The following is a 15,606-nucleotide window of genomic DNA, read 5'->3' on the forward strand; positions in this document are numbered from 1 at the left end:
AGGTAAGTTAATATTCATTTGCCCCGTGTTTCAGAGTTACAATATCCATAGTGCTCACCTCCAATCAGCGGTGGAGCAAACTTATCGGGCGACTGGGGTTGTGGGCATGCCCTGCGCCCAGGGGTGGGGCCAGCCAGGGCAGGGTGCTCCATGGGGCCTCCAAGGAGTCTGGCTGTCTCCTCCCACTCAGCCGCCCTACAGCTGGGGGAGGCAGCGGGCGAATTTTTGGGCAGCAGGGAACCTGTGTGTGCCCAAGCCACCATGTCACTCCCAGGAGTGACTTTATGCATGGGTCAGGCGTGCTGCAGGCCCCGTGGTGATTGTAACTTAGAAATCAGCCCTGAGTGCTCACTGGAAGGACAGATCCTCCAAGACTTTGGCCACCTCATGAGAAGAGAAGACTCCCTGGGAAAGACCCTGATGTTGAGAATGATTGAGGGCACAAGGAGAAGGGGACGACGGAGGATGAGATGGTTGGACCGTGTTCTCGAGGCTACCGGCATGAGTTTGACCAAACTGCAGGAGGTGGTGGAGGACAGGGGTGCCTGGCGTGCTCTGGTCCATGGGGTCACGAAGAGTCGGACACGACTAAACAACAACAACAATATGCATTGGCAGCTAAGAATATCAGGAGAAAAGAACTAGATAAAATAGTCAATTGCAAAGGTGATTCGGACATTTAACCTGGCACATTCTACCTGAGAACCCCTTGCTATTCTATCGTATGCAACAAATAATTCTTAGGAGATGTGATCGTGGTTTATTGCATCTGCAGTGTCTGATGTCTTTATGGTTATTGCTGCTTTTCTTTTTGTTCCCTTTGTGAATGATGCCATGGCCTTTGGCTAGTTCAATAAAGATGATGATGATGATGAGTGCCGCTCGGCATTTTGTCACCCCCCTTGGTAGAGACACCTGGGGTGACCCGCCCCCACCGCACCCCCTTCCTCTTCCCATGCCTCCCAATAGCCATACTGAAGCTGAAAAGAAGGGCTTGCTAAGGAAATTCATGCCAGAGGATGAATCCAAACCAGGGGCTTCCTGATTCATAACTCTTAGCTGCTAAACTGCACTGATCTGACTAAAAAACTGAAAGGTGCCACAACTACGGCATGCCTGATATTTGGGAAACAGTTTTATCAGCCAATGTAGGTGCTTGCTCTCATGTTTCTTTGTGTGTATTGTTGTTTAGCCATAAAAAAGTACCATTAGAAGGAGCCATGCAATGACTATGCATAACGCGCATTAATTCAATTGCTTCATTACACTGGCATATTTAAACCCTGAAACCCAAACCCTAATATTCATTTGACTCCTGCTTTTCTTGAAAAATGACACCATGACATATGACTGCAGGGTTCAAATGCTAACTTCAGGCTGTCAGATGTCTGTTGCTGACATAGAAGCTGACTGCTCTAAGCCGGGGACAGACACATCTTTTACTTTTGGGTCCTGCTCTGTTCTGCAGACAGTAGCCTGAGTGATAGAAAGGTATTGTGCTGCAAAACTGATTGGACTCCGTGATTAAAAAATGTGCTCCCCAGCTCTAGGGGTGCTTCACAGTGATTGAATACATTTATTTGGACGTAGCAGGGACATTAAACACAGAGAAATCCAATGTAAAACTGCACAAAAGAGGTCTTTTGCACATACAACTTCTGGCAGGCCAGACTTCAAGAGGTTCTCAGAGGACAGACCATCACTAGGTTCCTTTAATCAAGGGGTGAAACACCCATCCCAAAAGGGAGATTAACCCCTTGAAACCCCCCCAAACATCAACAAGCTAAAGGGCAGGGATTGTTGCACTACTCTAACAGTGTAGCTCTGGGAGGCTCTAATTCTGAACAAACTACAGTTCCCAGAATTCTGGGGAGCAGAGACTCTTAAAGTGGTACCATAGTGTTTTCAATGTATGGTGCAAAAGGAGACATGTTCTTATTTCACAACCTCACCAGGAAGCATATTCCACGGCAGAATAGTTACATAAAGGTCTGATTTCTTTGTTGTTTTAATGCAATTTGCAGGAACATTATGATTTCTGAGAGCAGATTTTGTTGCATTTGCATGACAAAGCCGAACAGCGTTGCTGCCAACTGTACAGGAAAAGCCCAAAACCTCACTGCTTTTAGCTGAGGTTTGATATGCAGAAATCAGGAGTAAAAAATTTCATAGGATGCAGGTAAAATGAAAACCTGCTAATCTCTGCAGAAATAAAAGTGCTGCTACAGGGAGCAGCTACAGGGGCCAGTTCACAAGCAGGCAACCTAAAAAAACCAAACCACAAGGATCCATTAAAATCCACTCCTTAATTTTATTTTGTCTTTGGAAGTTCGCCCTATCACTTTACAACCAATTTACTCAGAAATTTGCGCCACTGATTTCATTGGATCTTACACCCCAGGCATTGCAGTGTGTACTCGGAAGTCTTACTGAGCCCAATATGGCTTACTCCCTCCCAAGTAAACTATGTCTAACCTTTTGCATCCCTTAGCCTGCTTTATTGAGTGAAAGCTCCATTCGTTTTTGCTCTGTAGTATTTAAGCCTATATTAAGTTTTTTCTTTGTATCACTGAATTCATTCTGTATTTGCTAAATGGATGATTTTCGTTATTTCGAATTTGCTGACATGATCTGCATTTTGTATTCCCAGGGTGCTCCGTTGTGCCGTTCCGAAAGTTTGCTGCGAGCCGCTCTGGATGTAGCTCCTTGTGGAAAAGCGGCAGACAAGTCAAATCAACTAAGCAACCAAAACATTCGGCTCGGTTGGGGGCATCATTAGTACAATTGTATATTTATTAAATTTGTATACCATCCTTCGTCCGAAGATCTCAGAATAAAACCACAAAGTACATAACGAAAACAAGAGGAAAACCAAACCAAACACGCCCCCTCCATCCTAGAAACACGTTTAAAAGGACACAGTCTGCTAATCTGTAAGGGCGCCGTTCCTGGGAGCAAGCGCCACGGAACACAGAGCGTGCCCTGTTGCATCTCCAACTCCCAGGCCAAGAGGCGCCTCTGCGCCTCCTCCAAGGAGCCGGTGCAATTTTCCAGCCTCCCGCTTGGTCTCACAAGGGGTTAAAGACGACGTCAGACGCCGAGCCCCCTAACCCTCCCCCAGCTTCGCATCCCATTTGACAGGCGCGCCCTGCTCTCTCTTTTTTTTCCGGCAGCCTCGCGCCGAGGGGGTTGGGCATCAGCCGCCGCCGCCACCGCCTCCTCTTCTTCTCCTTCTCCAAGGCCGCTGCTCGCCCCGGCTCCTTCCTGCTCGCCTTGCACGCCGCGAAGCGCACGAAGATGGCGGCTCAGAGCCTCCTGGCCCGCTTTGCTCGCTGCCTCCCCGGCTCCGGCACGGCGCAGCTCCTCCGTCGAGCCCCGGCCAAGGTAAGCAAGCGCGCGGCGATGGTTGCAGAGGACCCTTCTGCGGCGGCTCGGTGCGCGCTTACTCGCAAGGAAGCCTTTGCAGCCTCTGCAACTTGGACCGGCTCGCCGGCGCAGCTTGAGCCTTAGCAGGAGATCAGGTTTCGCTCCATGTGATGCAAAAATCCTCCCCTACGAAGGCGCAAGAGCAGGCCAGGCTGCTTCTCTCCGCCACCTGCCCCACTTTTCTTTTCTTTTTTCTCCTGGCCACTGGGCAACCTTTCGCCCCCTTCCCCCCTAAACAGCAACGCGTCCCACTGACATTTCCATGCCCTCTTGCTCTCTAATCCGCTCGCCGGCCTCCTGGCTACCTTCCCTTTGGCCCCTGGCCGGCTCTGAACCGTGGATGAACCTCCTGCTCGCCTTTCCCTTCAAGGCTCGTTGCGCGCGAAGGTTTCCTTGCAAAGGCGGAAAGATTCCCCCGCGACGCGCGGCAGAAGGAGCGGCGCGCCTCTCTCCTTGCGCCCCTGGGCTGACCAGGCCGGAGGGGATCCCTACCTGCTGGGCGCGCGTCCTTCAGCGGAACAGAGGCGCCTGTTTGTTTAGCTGACCTTGAGGAAGAAGGAAGGGAGCGAGCTTCGCTTGCAGGCCCGCTCTCTGTCCCTTTCTGTCCCCATCCCCAGGGGCCTGGCTGGCTAAGTGACTTAGGATAGGATCAGGCTGGCTGGCGGTAAGACAGGCCTAGCCAGAGGTCTTCTTGCATCTTTCATTAAGGCGTTCCTTTACGCCTCTTGGAAGATGTGGAAACACAGAAACAGGTACATTCCAAATAGAACTGGTATAGTCAGGTGGGGCCAGGATTTATGTTGGGGGGTGGGGTGGGGGGCGGCAGGACACCCACCTGTCATCACCCTCTGTCTGACTCTGCCTAGCCGATTTGGAATGAAATGTCTCAACAACAGTTGTTTTAAAATACTTTCTTTTGACCCCAAGTGCTCAGGGGGGGGGGGGAACACCTGTCAAAATCTTTCTACAATTTCTGCTTTTAGTTAAGTGTTTTTATTTATTTCCTTGGCTACGCCCACCCCTCCACGCCCTTCAAGAAAAGTCCCCCTAAATAAACTGGAAAAAACTAAATTAAAAAAGTTTTAAAGAAAGCAGTGAAATTCTAATACAGTATATATATTTTTTAGAACGTTTGCTCCCCGGGGCTGATGGGAATCAAAGTCCTAAACATTCATTTATTTGTTGCATTTATATCCTGCCTTTTCTGCAAGGAGCTCAAGTTGGTGTATATGGTACTCTCTCCTCATTTAATCCCCCAAAGGGAATCTGGAGAGGGGGCCTGGTTGGCAAAGGCTGGTCTAGGCTAACGGGCTGTGTTTCTGGTCTGGACTGTGCCAGCCCTACCTAGAGACTGAATCTGGTACGTTTTGCATGCAAAACAGATGCTACCTTTTGAATAAGAACATAAGACAAGCCTGCTGGATCAGGCCCATTCAGTCTAGCATCCTCTTCCCAGTGGGACATGAGCGGAACAAGTGGTATTCAGAGGCCCGATTCGAGCAGAGGCAGAACAGAGGATAGCCTTGTCTTGTCTAATCAGTGCCAGAATTAGTGGGATGCAGGTAGTTCCCCTGCCCAGGGTGCCAAGCCGAGGGGGCGCAAAACAACAACAACAACAACCCTATATTTATACGGGTACCTACTGAGAAGATCCATAAGAAAGCAACTGTACTAAAGACATTACAGTGGTACCTCGGGTTACATACACTTCAGGTTACAGATTCCGCTTACCCAGAAATATTACCTCGGGTTAAGAACTTTGCTTCAGGATGAGAACAGAAATCATGTGGTGGCAGCAGGAGGCCCCGTAAGCTAAAGTGGTGCTTCAGGTTAAGAACAGTTTCAGGTTAAGAACAGACCTCCAGAACGAATTAAGTTCTTAACCCAAGGTACCACTGTATTGTGCAACTAAGCAATGCTTTTTTGGGGTGGCGGCGGCAAATTTTGTCCTTGCTCAGGGCACCATATTTATTACCAAAGTCTGCCCCTGCTCTAATCCTCTTCTAAAGCCATCCAAGTTGGTGGCTGCCATTGCCTCTTATGGGAGCAAGTTCCATGGCTCTGCTTCTAGTCTCCTGCTTTGGGAAGGAAGACAGGGTGTGTCACTGGGGAGGGAAGCAATAGCATAGGCTTAGCTCTGTTGTGCCATAGACTCAGGCCCTCTGGGCTGTTCTGCTCTTGTCTAGAAGTGCCACAACTTTCAGCTGTCTGCGCTTGAGGTTGGGCATTCTTGTTCTGCAAGTGAGCATGTAATCCTGTGCTGGTACCTGGCAATCTCTTGTTTATTGGGACGCTGCTTCAGGTGTTGTGCCCTGTTCTAGATTTCCTGACAAGGCAATGGAAACCTTGTAGGCCAGATTTAATGTCACACCAATAGATGCCCCAGAATTCCCCTCCCTCCCTCCTCATTCTGCTCTTGGAGGATTCCCCAGAGGAAGGTTAAGTAGAAGTCCTTCATTGGATGCCACAATTCAGTGTCACCCAGTGTTTTTAACATGCTAGACACAACTTTTCTCAATGTGCATAATAATATTGGTTCACAAAGTTTCCATATGCAGAAATTTGAACTGCTGCGCTGCAGTATAAATTGGAGGCTGGCTGTAGCTCTGTGTCAAAGGAGAAATGACTTTGACCTAGTCGGCACACTTTGACTGGCTGAGAGATGTGTCCTTGTTGGAGAAAGGGAATGAACTGGTTGCTTGGGGTTTCTGTTGTTGTGCCAGTGTTGATGAAGCATAGCATGTGACTTTCCATGTCGGGGAGAATTGTCGGCTGGTTCTTCTTAAAGTATCTTGTGCAGAAGGCTGTCAGAAGCGTCTGGTTAAGAAATCCTGAGTGCTTCATTGCTCATTAATAGTTAGGAAAATGAGTTCCTCCCCCCCTCCTATTTCATGTTGTATATCTGCTTAATAATCTGATTACAAATAGGACATAATTTTACATATTTGGTCAGGCCAGGAGACATCTCAGATTTTTGTAAATAGGTAAAGAGTAGTGGAGATGTCATAGGATTACATGGAGGATGTGTTGTTGTTGTTGTTAACCAAATTTACTCCTAGGTAAGTGTACGCTACAAAACAGGATTGAAGCCTCTGGGCCAACCATTTCTTGCAGGGAAGTAAAACGTACAAGCTGGATTGAAGTCCTGCCAATCAGTTGATATCACATGCCCATTGGGTGATGTCACTTGATTGACAAGTGACCATGGTTTTAGAAAAATGGCCTCAGAACCCAAAATGGAATCCCTGCTGGGCCAAACTGGCCCATGGATTGGAAGTTCCCCACCTTGCTGTATCAGAATGCAGCCTAAGACTACATTTCTAAGATCATTTATTAGGGAGTACTGTATGTTTCAAGGGACGCAGGTGGCGCTGTGGGTTAAGCCACAGAGCCTAGGACTTGCTGATCAGAAGGTCGGTGGTTCGAATCCCCGCAACAGGTTGAGCTCCCATTGCTTGGTCCCTGCTCCTGCCAACCTAGCAGTTCAAAAGCACATCAAAGTGCAAGTAGATAAATAGGTACCGCTCCGGTGCGAAGGTAAACAGCGTTTCCGTGCCCTGCTCCGGTTCGCCAGAAGCGGCTTAGTTATGCTGGCCATGTGACCCGGAAGCTGTACGCCGGCTCCCTCGGCCAGTAAAGCGAGATGAGCGCTGCAACCCCAGAGTCGGTCACTACTGGACCTAATGGTCAGGGGTCCCTTTACCTTTACCTTACTGTATGTTTCATAGAATTCAGTAAAACCTGCTGCTGACTAAATATACTTGCACTGCCAGGAATCTGGTTTATTAAGAGGTTTACCTGGCGTTGCCATTTAGAAACACCCACAAGGTGACTGACACGTAGTTGAAATTCCAATAGAAAGGGTTTTAACTGCAATAGAATCAACATCTTACTGTGTTGTCTTAGCTATGTCTACTCAGAGGTACTGTAAGTCCTGTTGAATTGAATGGAGCTTACTTCCAGGTAAGTAGGGTTATGATTGCAGCCTTAGAACCTTGGATAACTTAAGACTTTGTGTTGTTTACTCAGATGGCAAAATTATTTTCAAAAATAATAAAGAATTGTAAATAAATTTTAAATAGGAACAATTGTATGTCATTTTACAATACAGTATATGTTAGTATGACTAGACAGATCCTTGTTTATTTAAAAAATATTTATATATTGTTCTTTATAAGATATACCACATTAGTTTTACTATTTAAAATAAAACACTCAGCCTTGAAGTTCACTGAGTCACCTTGGGCCAGTCACTAACCTACCCCCCCAGGGTTGTTATTCTATGAGGATAAAATGGGGAGGGGGGGGACAAAGTATGACACCTTGAGCTCCTTGGAAGAAAGATAGGATATGAATGGAATTTATAAAATAAAATAAAATAAAATCCATAAGTATCCATGTCTGCAGAATCAGAATGAAATTTAATGGCTTCAATGGAATTTACTTCCTACAGGATTTTAGCCTGTGACCTGTGGCAATTGCTTCTAAGTTAGTCTTTTTAGGGTTGGAGCATAAAGTTTCTTAACTCTGATTCTGCAAGCTTGTGAAGCTCAGGCATTTTGTTGAAATCTGAAATATACTCACCCTTGCCCTAGTTGCATGTCTAGAGAAAATATATTTCCTAGGAGTTGCTTAAGATAGTGGTACTGTCTGTTCAGACACTGTTTTCTTTAATTAAAAATGTGACCAGACATATCGAGGACAGACCCCATAAATGTGGTTTGGGAAATTCAAGTTTACAATATGTTAATTGCTTAAGAGTATTGGTGTTTGTAATAATACCCTTACTTCCAAGCTGCAAGGAATAAACAAAGAATTTAAATCTTTCCCCTACTGTCCTTCACCTAAATACAGTATTTGCTAAAGTGATTCAGAGCTCATATTATGCAGAACATGGCTGGAACTGCAGTTCCTTCTGATGTTTCAGGGTGCATTGCCTGAAAACTTTAAAGCAAAGTGGCTAGAAATTTGCTCTTTGAAAAAGGAAGGAAAGCAAGCAAGCAGAGATTATTGGGAAATTCTGCATCACATTTATTTTATTAGTCTGGTTGTATAAAATGGCAGCATACATGTCGTTTTGACCATAGTGACGTACACCCTTCAAATCTAGTGTTGCCCATGAGCCTCTGGCATGCATTCTTTGCACTTTCTGATCAGCACAAATTCCTTGTGCATGTCTTTCTAAAAACTGCTGGTGGGATATCCTTTGTTACTGTGAATGAGCACCTAAGGTTGTACCTTGACGCTGTCTCCCCTTTGTTTCTTCTACTCTTTCTAGAGCTGTGGCTGCTATTTTTCAACAAGCAGCCGCCACAACACCCAGTTTTATAATGATCCGGTGGAAGCAGTAAAAGACATACCCAATGGGGCCACTCTCCTCGTTGGTGGTAAGTACTTTGGAATCTACTTGCTCTTCGCCAAATGAATTACTTGCTCAGTTCTATAAATTGGAAACATTTCTGCCACTCCATGAACATAATACAGTGGTACCTTGGTTCCCAAACTCAATCCGTTCTGGAAGTCCGCTTGACTACCAAAACGTTTGCAAACCAAGGCGTGGCTTCTGATTGGTGCCGGAAACAATGCCGACAGCCAAAACGGACATTTCGCTTCCAAAAAACATTTGCAAGCCAGAACACTTACCTCCGGGTTTGCAATGTTCGGAAGCCAATTTGTTTGGGAGCCAAGCCATTTGGGACCCAAGGTACCACTGTAAAGGATTTCTAGGCAGTTGGTAAAATGGGGGAAAGGCTGTAGGTTAGTGGTAGAACAGCTGGTTTGCATGCAGAAAACCAAGGTTCAAACCCTGGAGAGCCTCTGCCAGTCAGTGCTGGTAATCCCATACAGCTTCCTATGTTCCTGTGTAATAGGATTTAACCTGATTCCTTTCCCCTTGCAGTCTTCTATAGAAGCCTTCTCCAAACTTGGGTCCCCACAAATTGTTGGACTGCAACCCTCATCATCCCTAGCCAGATTGGCCAAGGATGATTGGAGGCCAACAACCATCTGGGCACTCAAGGTTGGACAAGGAGTAGAGCTGGGCTTACCAGCCCCATTTCCAACACTTGGGTGCCTTGGGGTTCTGCCCCATATGTATTTGGCCAAAGGTCTGGAAGGAACCTCTGCATACATGGGTTCACTGCACAACTTGGAACCCTGATTAAACTGGGTTCTGACCTTGTGGAACGGCTACATGCCTACACCTGTATGTCAACAGAGGCCTTTTTCAGACCTTCTGCCAATTGTGTGAAGATCATGGGGTAGAGACAGTGGGTGTGGAACTGCTTCCCCTCAATATGCATGTGATTTAGAAGATGAGAAAAAGGGCTTCCACTTTGATTGAGCCAGGAAGTTGGACTTCTGCCTCTGAACAGGAGCTGCTACCATCATTGGCTTCAAGAAACCAGCCTAGGAGACACACCTAGTGCTTTAGAGCTGCAAAAACAGCTGCGCCTACTCAGACTTATTGTCTTCAGTGGGTCTGTGTATCTATGGGCTTTTCAGGGATGGTGTTAAAATGATGGGGAAGCAAGCATAAAACGCTTTTTACGAGTAACGTTTCTAGGGCAGGGTGAGGGCTTCAGAATGCAGAGTTCTCACGTCACGGCATTAAAAATACTTAGAGCTGAGAGCTCTTAAGACTATAAAGGGCTGTGGTTTGGTCTGTGCTGACTTCAGAACTGTACCTTTATCACCAAGAGAATTGCTCTAGAAGTTGAACAGCCCAGGGCAATACAGAGATAAGTAAAGGAAGCATTGTGTACGTTCTTTTATTGTTGTGGAGGGAGAGTCGTTATATAGGCCAGTAATTTCACAAAGGGGAGACCAGTGCAGAGTTCAGTTAAGAAGGAAGCTGTGTTGATCTTGCCCACCTGTCAAAGTTAGTCCGCAGAGGTGAGGGAGAATTGAACTACTGCTTTCTGCAGGTTTGAGTGTTTCCACCCATGGTTTCAGGTGCTAGTTGTTTTTTTTGCCGCTTGGCAAACCACATCATTTGATCACAACACTTAGATTTAATAGGATCCGTGTGTTTTGGGTCAGCTTACTAGTGGGCTGAAATTTGTGGTCTCCATTGGCCCTTCCCATTCCCTATATCTTCTGGGTATGCAAACAAAAATGGGCGTTGTGTTGGCTTTGAAGACCAGCGTAATATGGGAGAGATCCCTTCTTCTGGGTTGGAAGGCCGGGTCCATCATGCGCTGCTGAAGAAGGTCCCTGCTTGAGGTGAGCGAATGGTTGGTGGTGGGTCATTTTTTGCAATGGAGATGTTCACTGCTGAATAATTTGTGTTGCATAGGTTTTGGGCTCTGTGGCATCCCTGAGAACCTCATAGGAGCACTGTTGAAGACTGGTGTAAAAGGGATAACCGCTGTCAGTAACAATGCAGGGTACGTGTGCATCTGTTCTTGGAATAGATTTTGTACAAAATCTAATTGGGATTCTCTTTTTGCAAACTGGTGATGGACCCCAGCCTGTGTATGTGTGAGGAAGCACCCTCTGGAGGAACCCACATTTCAAAATAGAAGACTATTTTGGCGTAAAGAGATATATACATTTATACAGTAGTGCCTTGGTTCTCAAATTTAATCTGCTGTGGAAGTCCGTTCCAAAACCAAAGTGTTCCAAAACCAAGGTACGCTTGGATTAATCCGTTCCAGACTTTTAAAAACAACCCCGAAAACATGAATTTAACATGGATTTTACTATCTAATGAGACCATTGATCCATAAAATGAAAGCAATAAACAATGTACTGCAGTCTCACAATTAGTCAGTAAGTAGCTGAACTGGGTTCCACACAGTCACAAAAACAAAAAGGGCCGCAAAATAAATAGCAAAACCAGACAGACCTCAGCGTAACACTCAAAACGGAAGTGTGGCACTCAAAATGAAAGCGTAACACTTGAAACGGAGCACGTTCATCTTCCAAAAAAAGTTCGCAAACCGGAACACTTACTTCCAGGTTTGCAGTGTTTAGGTTCCAAGTTGTTTGAGTACCAAGGCGTTTGACATCCAAGGTACCACTGTAATTAATAATAACTTGAAATGATGAGGCTGGTACTACGCTAAATGCATTATATACAAGTGCAATGAGGGCTGAGCTGCCATGCTTGGCTGCCGTGCTTGGTTACATTCACATAAGCGGAGCACCGAGACCTGCATTTTCATTTAAATTAACTTTGTCCCATGTTATCAGTGTTAGCGAGTGTTTACAAAACACCAGAGGGATTTGGATGCTTGGTGTAAAAGACCTGAATCTGGTTAAACATTAATAAATAAATAAGGTTTTCCCTGATACTGCTATTTACAGTGTAGCTAAATGATAAGATCATGCTGATATCCTTTATAATCAAAACACTTTTAGTCTTTTTTCATTACCCAATTTGAATGTCATTGCTGGAAACTTGACACAGTACTTGGAATACATGAAATGCTCAAGTTTTTTTTGGGTGATGATGAAGAATATATATGCACAAGATATACATATATCTATATATCTATAGCTATGCACACTGTCCAGATAACCTTTTGTTATGGGACATCATGCAAATTGTGGAAACAAAGAAAATTATGCTTGTTGCACCCAGTGTTAATCTTCTGCAGTCCTTTACATATTCCCCCAGTTGTGTGTCACATCTATTACTTTTCTTTTGACTTCAGTCGTATATTTTCTTAATGCGTGTCAAAAGGGGACAAAGGGTATATGGGGACACGATGACAAATATTGGCTAAGTTCCTGGGCGACCTATTTTAAATTCTGCATCCCTTGATGCTGGCACCAGTTTCAGCATTCCTGAGTGCCTGGCTCAACCAGTTGCTTTGCTGCCCTACGCTACACCTGTGAAGAAGCTCACTGAGGCATTTCCCCAGGGCTTGGGTTCCTGCTTTTTGTATGGGGGTTCTTGTTGTTGTTAATTAAATTTGTATACTGGTTGGGCACATTTGCAAATGAGTGAAATCAGAAAGCACAGGTGCTAGAACCACACACACAATCTCTTCTCTCTCTCTCTCTCTCTCTCTCTCTCTCTCTCTCTCTCTCTCTCTCTCTCTTCTTCTTCTTCTTCTTCTTCTTCTTCTTCTTCTTCTTCTTCTTCTTCTTCTTCTTCTTCCTTCTCCCCACCTCCCAAAAATAAGACTGCATGTTGATTTGCAGCCTCTTTCTATGCAACACTGGCTTGCCTATGGATTTGTTTGCTTTCATTTCACCTCACAACGGCACCCAATTCTCACCTTGAAATAAATGGAAATACATATTTGGACCAGCCCAGCTGGTGTTTCCTGCTTGGCAGGGGGTTGGACTCGATGGCCCTTGTGGTCTCTTCCAACTCTATGATTCTATGATTCTATGGTCCTAAATTATTTTACCATATTTCACCAGATGTTAACTGTGTGTATTTTTGAACTGACAGTGTCAACCCTACACACTTCAGAACAGCACTTTCTTTTTATAGGGGGAAGGTTACTTCAGCATTCTGGCAGGTCAGACAGTCCCGCTAATAATTCCTAACATACGGAGGCTCTGAATATTCTCACACTGTCAACAGGGTTGTTTGCTATTCAGGCGACAAACGAGGAATGGAAACACGGGAGGGTTTCCATCCCAGAAGTCAGCCACTGCATTGGAACAGTCTGTCATGCAGGAGAGACACAAAGATTAACCTTGGCTTGCAGCCCCTATTAGATGTCATTTAAAATTTATTTATTTATTTATTTGGTTCTTCGAATTACAGTTTTACAATCGCATATCCAACATGCAACATAAAAACAAGATTCCAAAGAATCTCCTGAACTTCCCTCCTCCCCTTTGTGGGTCCTATTGTTAGCCATTCCTTCCTGAATCTTTTATAGTAATCCATTTTCATTAAATCCAAAATTCACCATTAAACTACAAGTGTTATTCCAATCCTACTAACAATTTTAACTGCTTACAATGGTTTCTCCCATTCTTTAGTAAAATTTTGGTCTTCCTGATTTTTTATTTTTCCGGTCATTTTTGCCATTTCGACATAATCCATCAACTTAGTCTGCCATTCTTCTCTGGTCGGGACTTTATCTTCTTTCCAGGCCCTATTAGATGTCATTTGCTAGGCTTGTGTTGTGAGTATTGTGACTGACTGCATGATATCCACAATGTATAACATGAAGGAGGGGACCCCTAAAAGCTTGAGGTTTCCTTGTCTGTTGTGCTTCTATTTCCTTCACCCTCAGAGTGACCAAGAAACAGAAGCTGTTCTAGGAAAAAGAGAGCACACAAATGAACTGAACCCAGCTGGGGTGGAGAACCTTTGGCTATTCAGTTGTGGTTGGCCTTCAACTCCCAAGAGAGCCCCAGCCAGCATGGTGGTAGCCAGGGATGATGGGAGCTATAGTCCAGCAACACCTGGAAAGCTACTGGGTCTCCATCCTTGGCCCGGAGGAGGGCTTTCCAAACTTGGGTAGAGACAATTGGTTGGACCACAACTCCCATCATCCCTAGCTAGCAGCCAATGGTCTGGGACGATGGGAACTGTAGTCCAAAAAAACAGCTGGGGACCCATGTTTGGGAAACCCTGGCCTAGAGCACTGGTCTTCAACTGGTGGGTCTGGGACCCACTACTAATCCCATTTGGATCTCAAGAGGAGCACTGCCGGCATGCAAGTACAGTGATACCTCTGGTTATGAACTTAATTCGTTCTGGAGGTCCATTCTTAACCTGAAACTGTTCTTAACCTGAGGTACCACTTTAGCTAATGGGGCCTCCCACTGCCGCCATGCTGCCGGTGCGCGATTTCTGTTCTCATCCTGAGGTAAAGTTCTTAACCCGAGGTACTACTTCCGGGTTAGTGAGTCTGTAACCCAGAGTGTTTGTAACCCAAGGTGTTTGTAACCCAAGGTACCACTGTATTATAAGGCTAGGGCCAGGCGACCTGGAGGCTAAATGCGCCCTCTACCAGACCTTTCCACCTGGCTCACGGGACTCTCTCCAGGTTGTACCCCTCACCAGCCCTGCCCTGCACCCGCTTTTGAGCACCATTTCCCTGTCAGGAATGTGTCCTTGAACTGTGGCCATGCTTCTTGCTTCCCTGTATGGAGATATATGTCTTAAAATACCAACAACACCCACCGGCTTCCTCTGTGTGGCTGGAGCGCACGAAAGGTTAGAGCCGCATCTGTTGCAGGGAACATGGCTCTCAGCTAATACTGAACAAAACATGTATTTGTGACCCTACGGCAGCACTGCAGGGAGTTTTACCACCCCTGTAATGTGCAGATGGCAAAGTTACAGCTGCATTGTGTGCTGCAGTAGAATCCACTATAATTATCCTTACTGCTGTTTGCTGCTATTTCCATATGTATACAGTGGTACCTCAGGTTACATACGCTTCAGGTTACACACTCCGCTAACCCAGAAATAGTGCTTCAGGTTAAGAACTTTGCTTCAGGGTGAGAACAGAAATCGTGCTCCGGCGGCGCGGCGGCAGCAGGAGGCCTCATTAGCTAAAGTGGTGCTTCAGGTTAAGAACAGTTTCAGGTTAAGAATGGACCTCCTGAACGAATTAAGTACTTAACCCGAGGTACCACTGTATTTCCATATGTATACAGTGGTACTTCGGGTTACATATGCTTCAGGTTACAGACTCCGCTAACCAAGATATAGTGTTTCAGGTTAAGAACTTTGCTTCAGGATGAGAACCCGAGGTACCACTGTATCTGAATTAGTGATGCTGAGATCAAAGTAGGTAATGCAGGTTGTTCGCTCTTGCTCCCTGCCTGTGAGTTAAAGTGGTTCATCTCTCTCTCTGTGTGTTTCTGTGGATGGAGGCATGGCTTTGCTTAGGGGCACCGACAACTCTTTAGAAACATGATTCTGTTATCTTATCGCCTTCCATAAGCTCAGCTTTGCAGCGTTGTCTAATGACCCCGTCCAGCCCCATTTCCTATCTGATAATTACTGGATGATAATTTCTGTGTAGTTCACATCCGGCAGTTTAAAAGCCTTGGGGCAGCATTAAATCTTGCCTGTTCCTGACTTCATTCGCCAAGTCCTTTTCACAATGGATCGAGGAAAGCTGACCCAGTTGGCCATAAAGCAAGTGGCTTATGGGGACTTTTATGACTTTATGGCTTGGAAGCAGCAGGAGTTAGGCAAGGAGCCAGCCTTGCAGGATATTTTGCCAGATGGGCCAGTCCTATAACCTA

The 15,606-nt window shown here is 45.7% G+C and overlaps 1 protein-coding gene across 1 annotated transcript in view; it reads left to right on the forward strand.

Moving 5' to 3' along the window:
- The first annotated feature begins 3,167 nt into the window (after nt 1-3,167).
- The window catches only part of OXCT1 (3-oxoacid CoA-transferase 1), a 59,434-nt gene continuing 46,995 nt past the window's right edge, over nt 3,168-15,606 (forward strand). The window contains exons 1-3 of the mRNA XM_081213115.1: nt 3,168-3,384; nt 8,705-8,813; nt 10,724-10,814. Of these exons, the coding sequence (XP_081069241.1) occupies nt 3,298-3,384; nt 8,705-8,813; nt 10,724-10,814 (287 nt within the window). The 5' untranslated portion in view covers nt 3,168-3,297. The remainder of the gene's footprint in view (nt 3,385-8,704; nt 8,814-10,723; nt 10,815-15,606) is intronic.

Source organism: Podarcis bocagei, assembly GCF_964188305.1.
Source record: "Podarcis bocagei genome assembly, chromosome: 11".
NCBI lineage: Eukaryota > Metazoa > Chordata > Lepidosauria > Squamata > Lacertidae > Podarcis > Podarcis bocagei.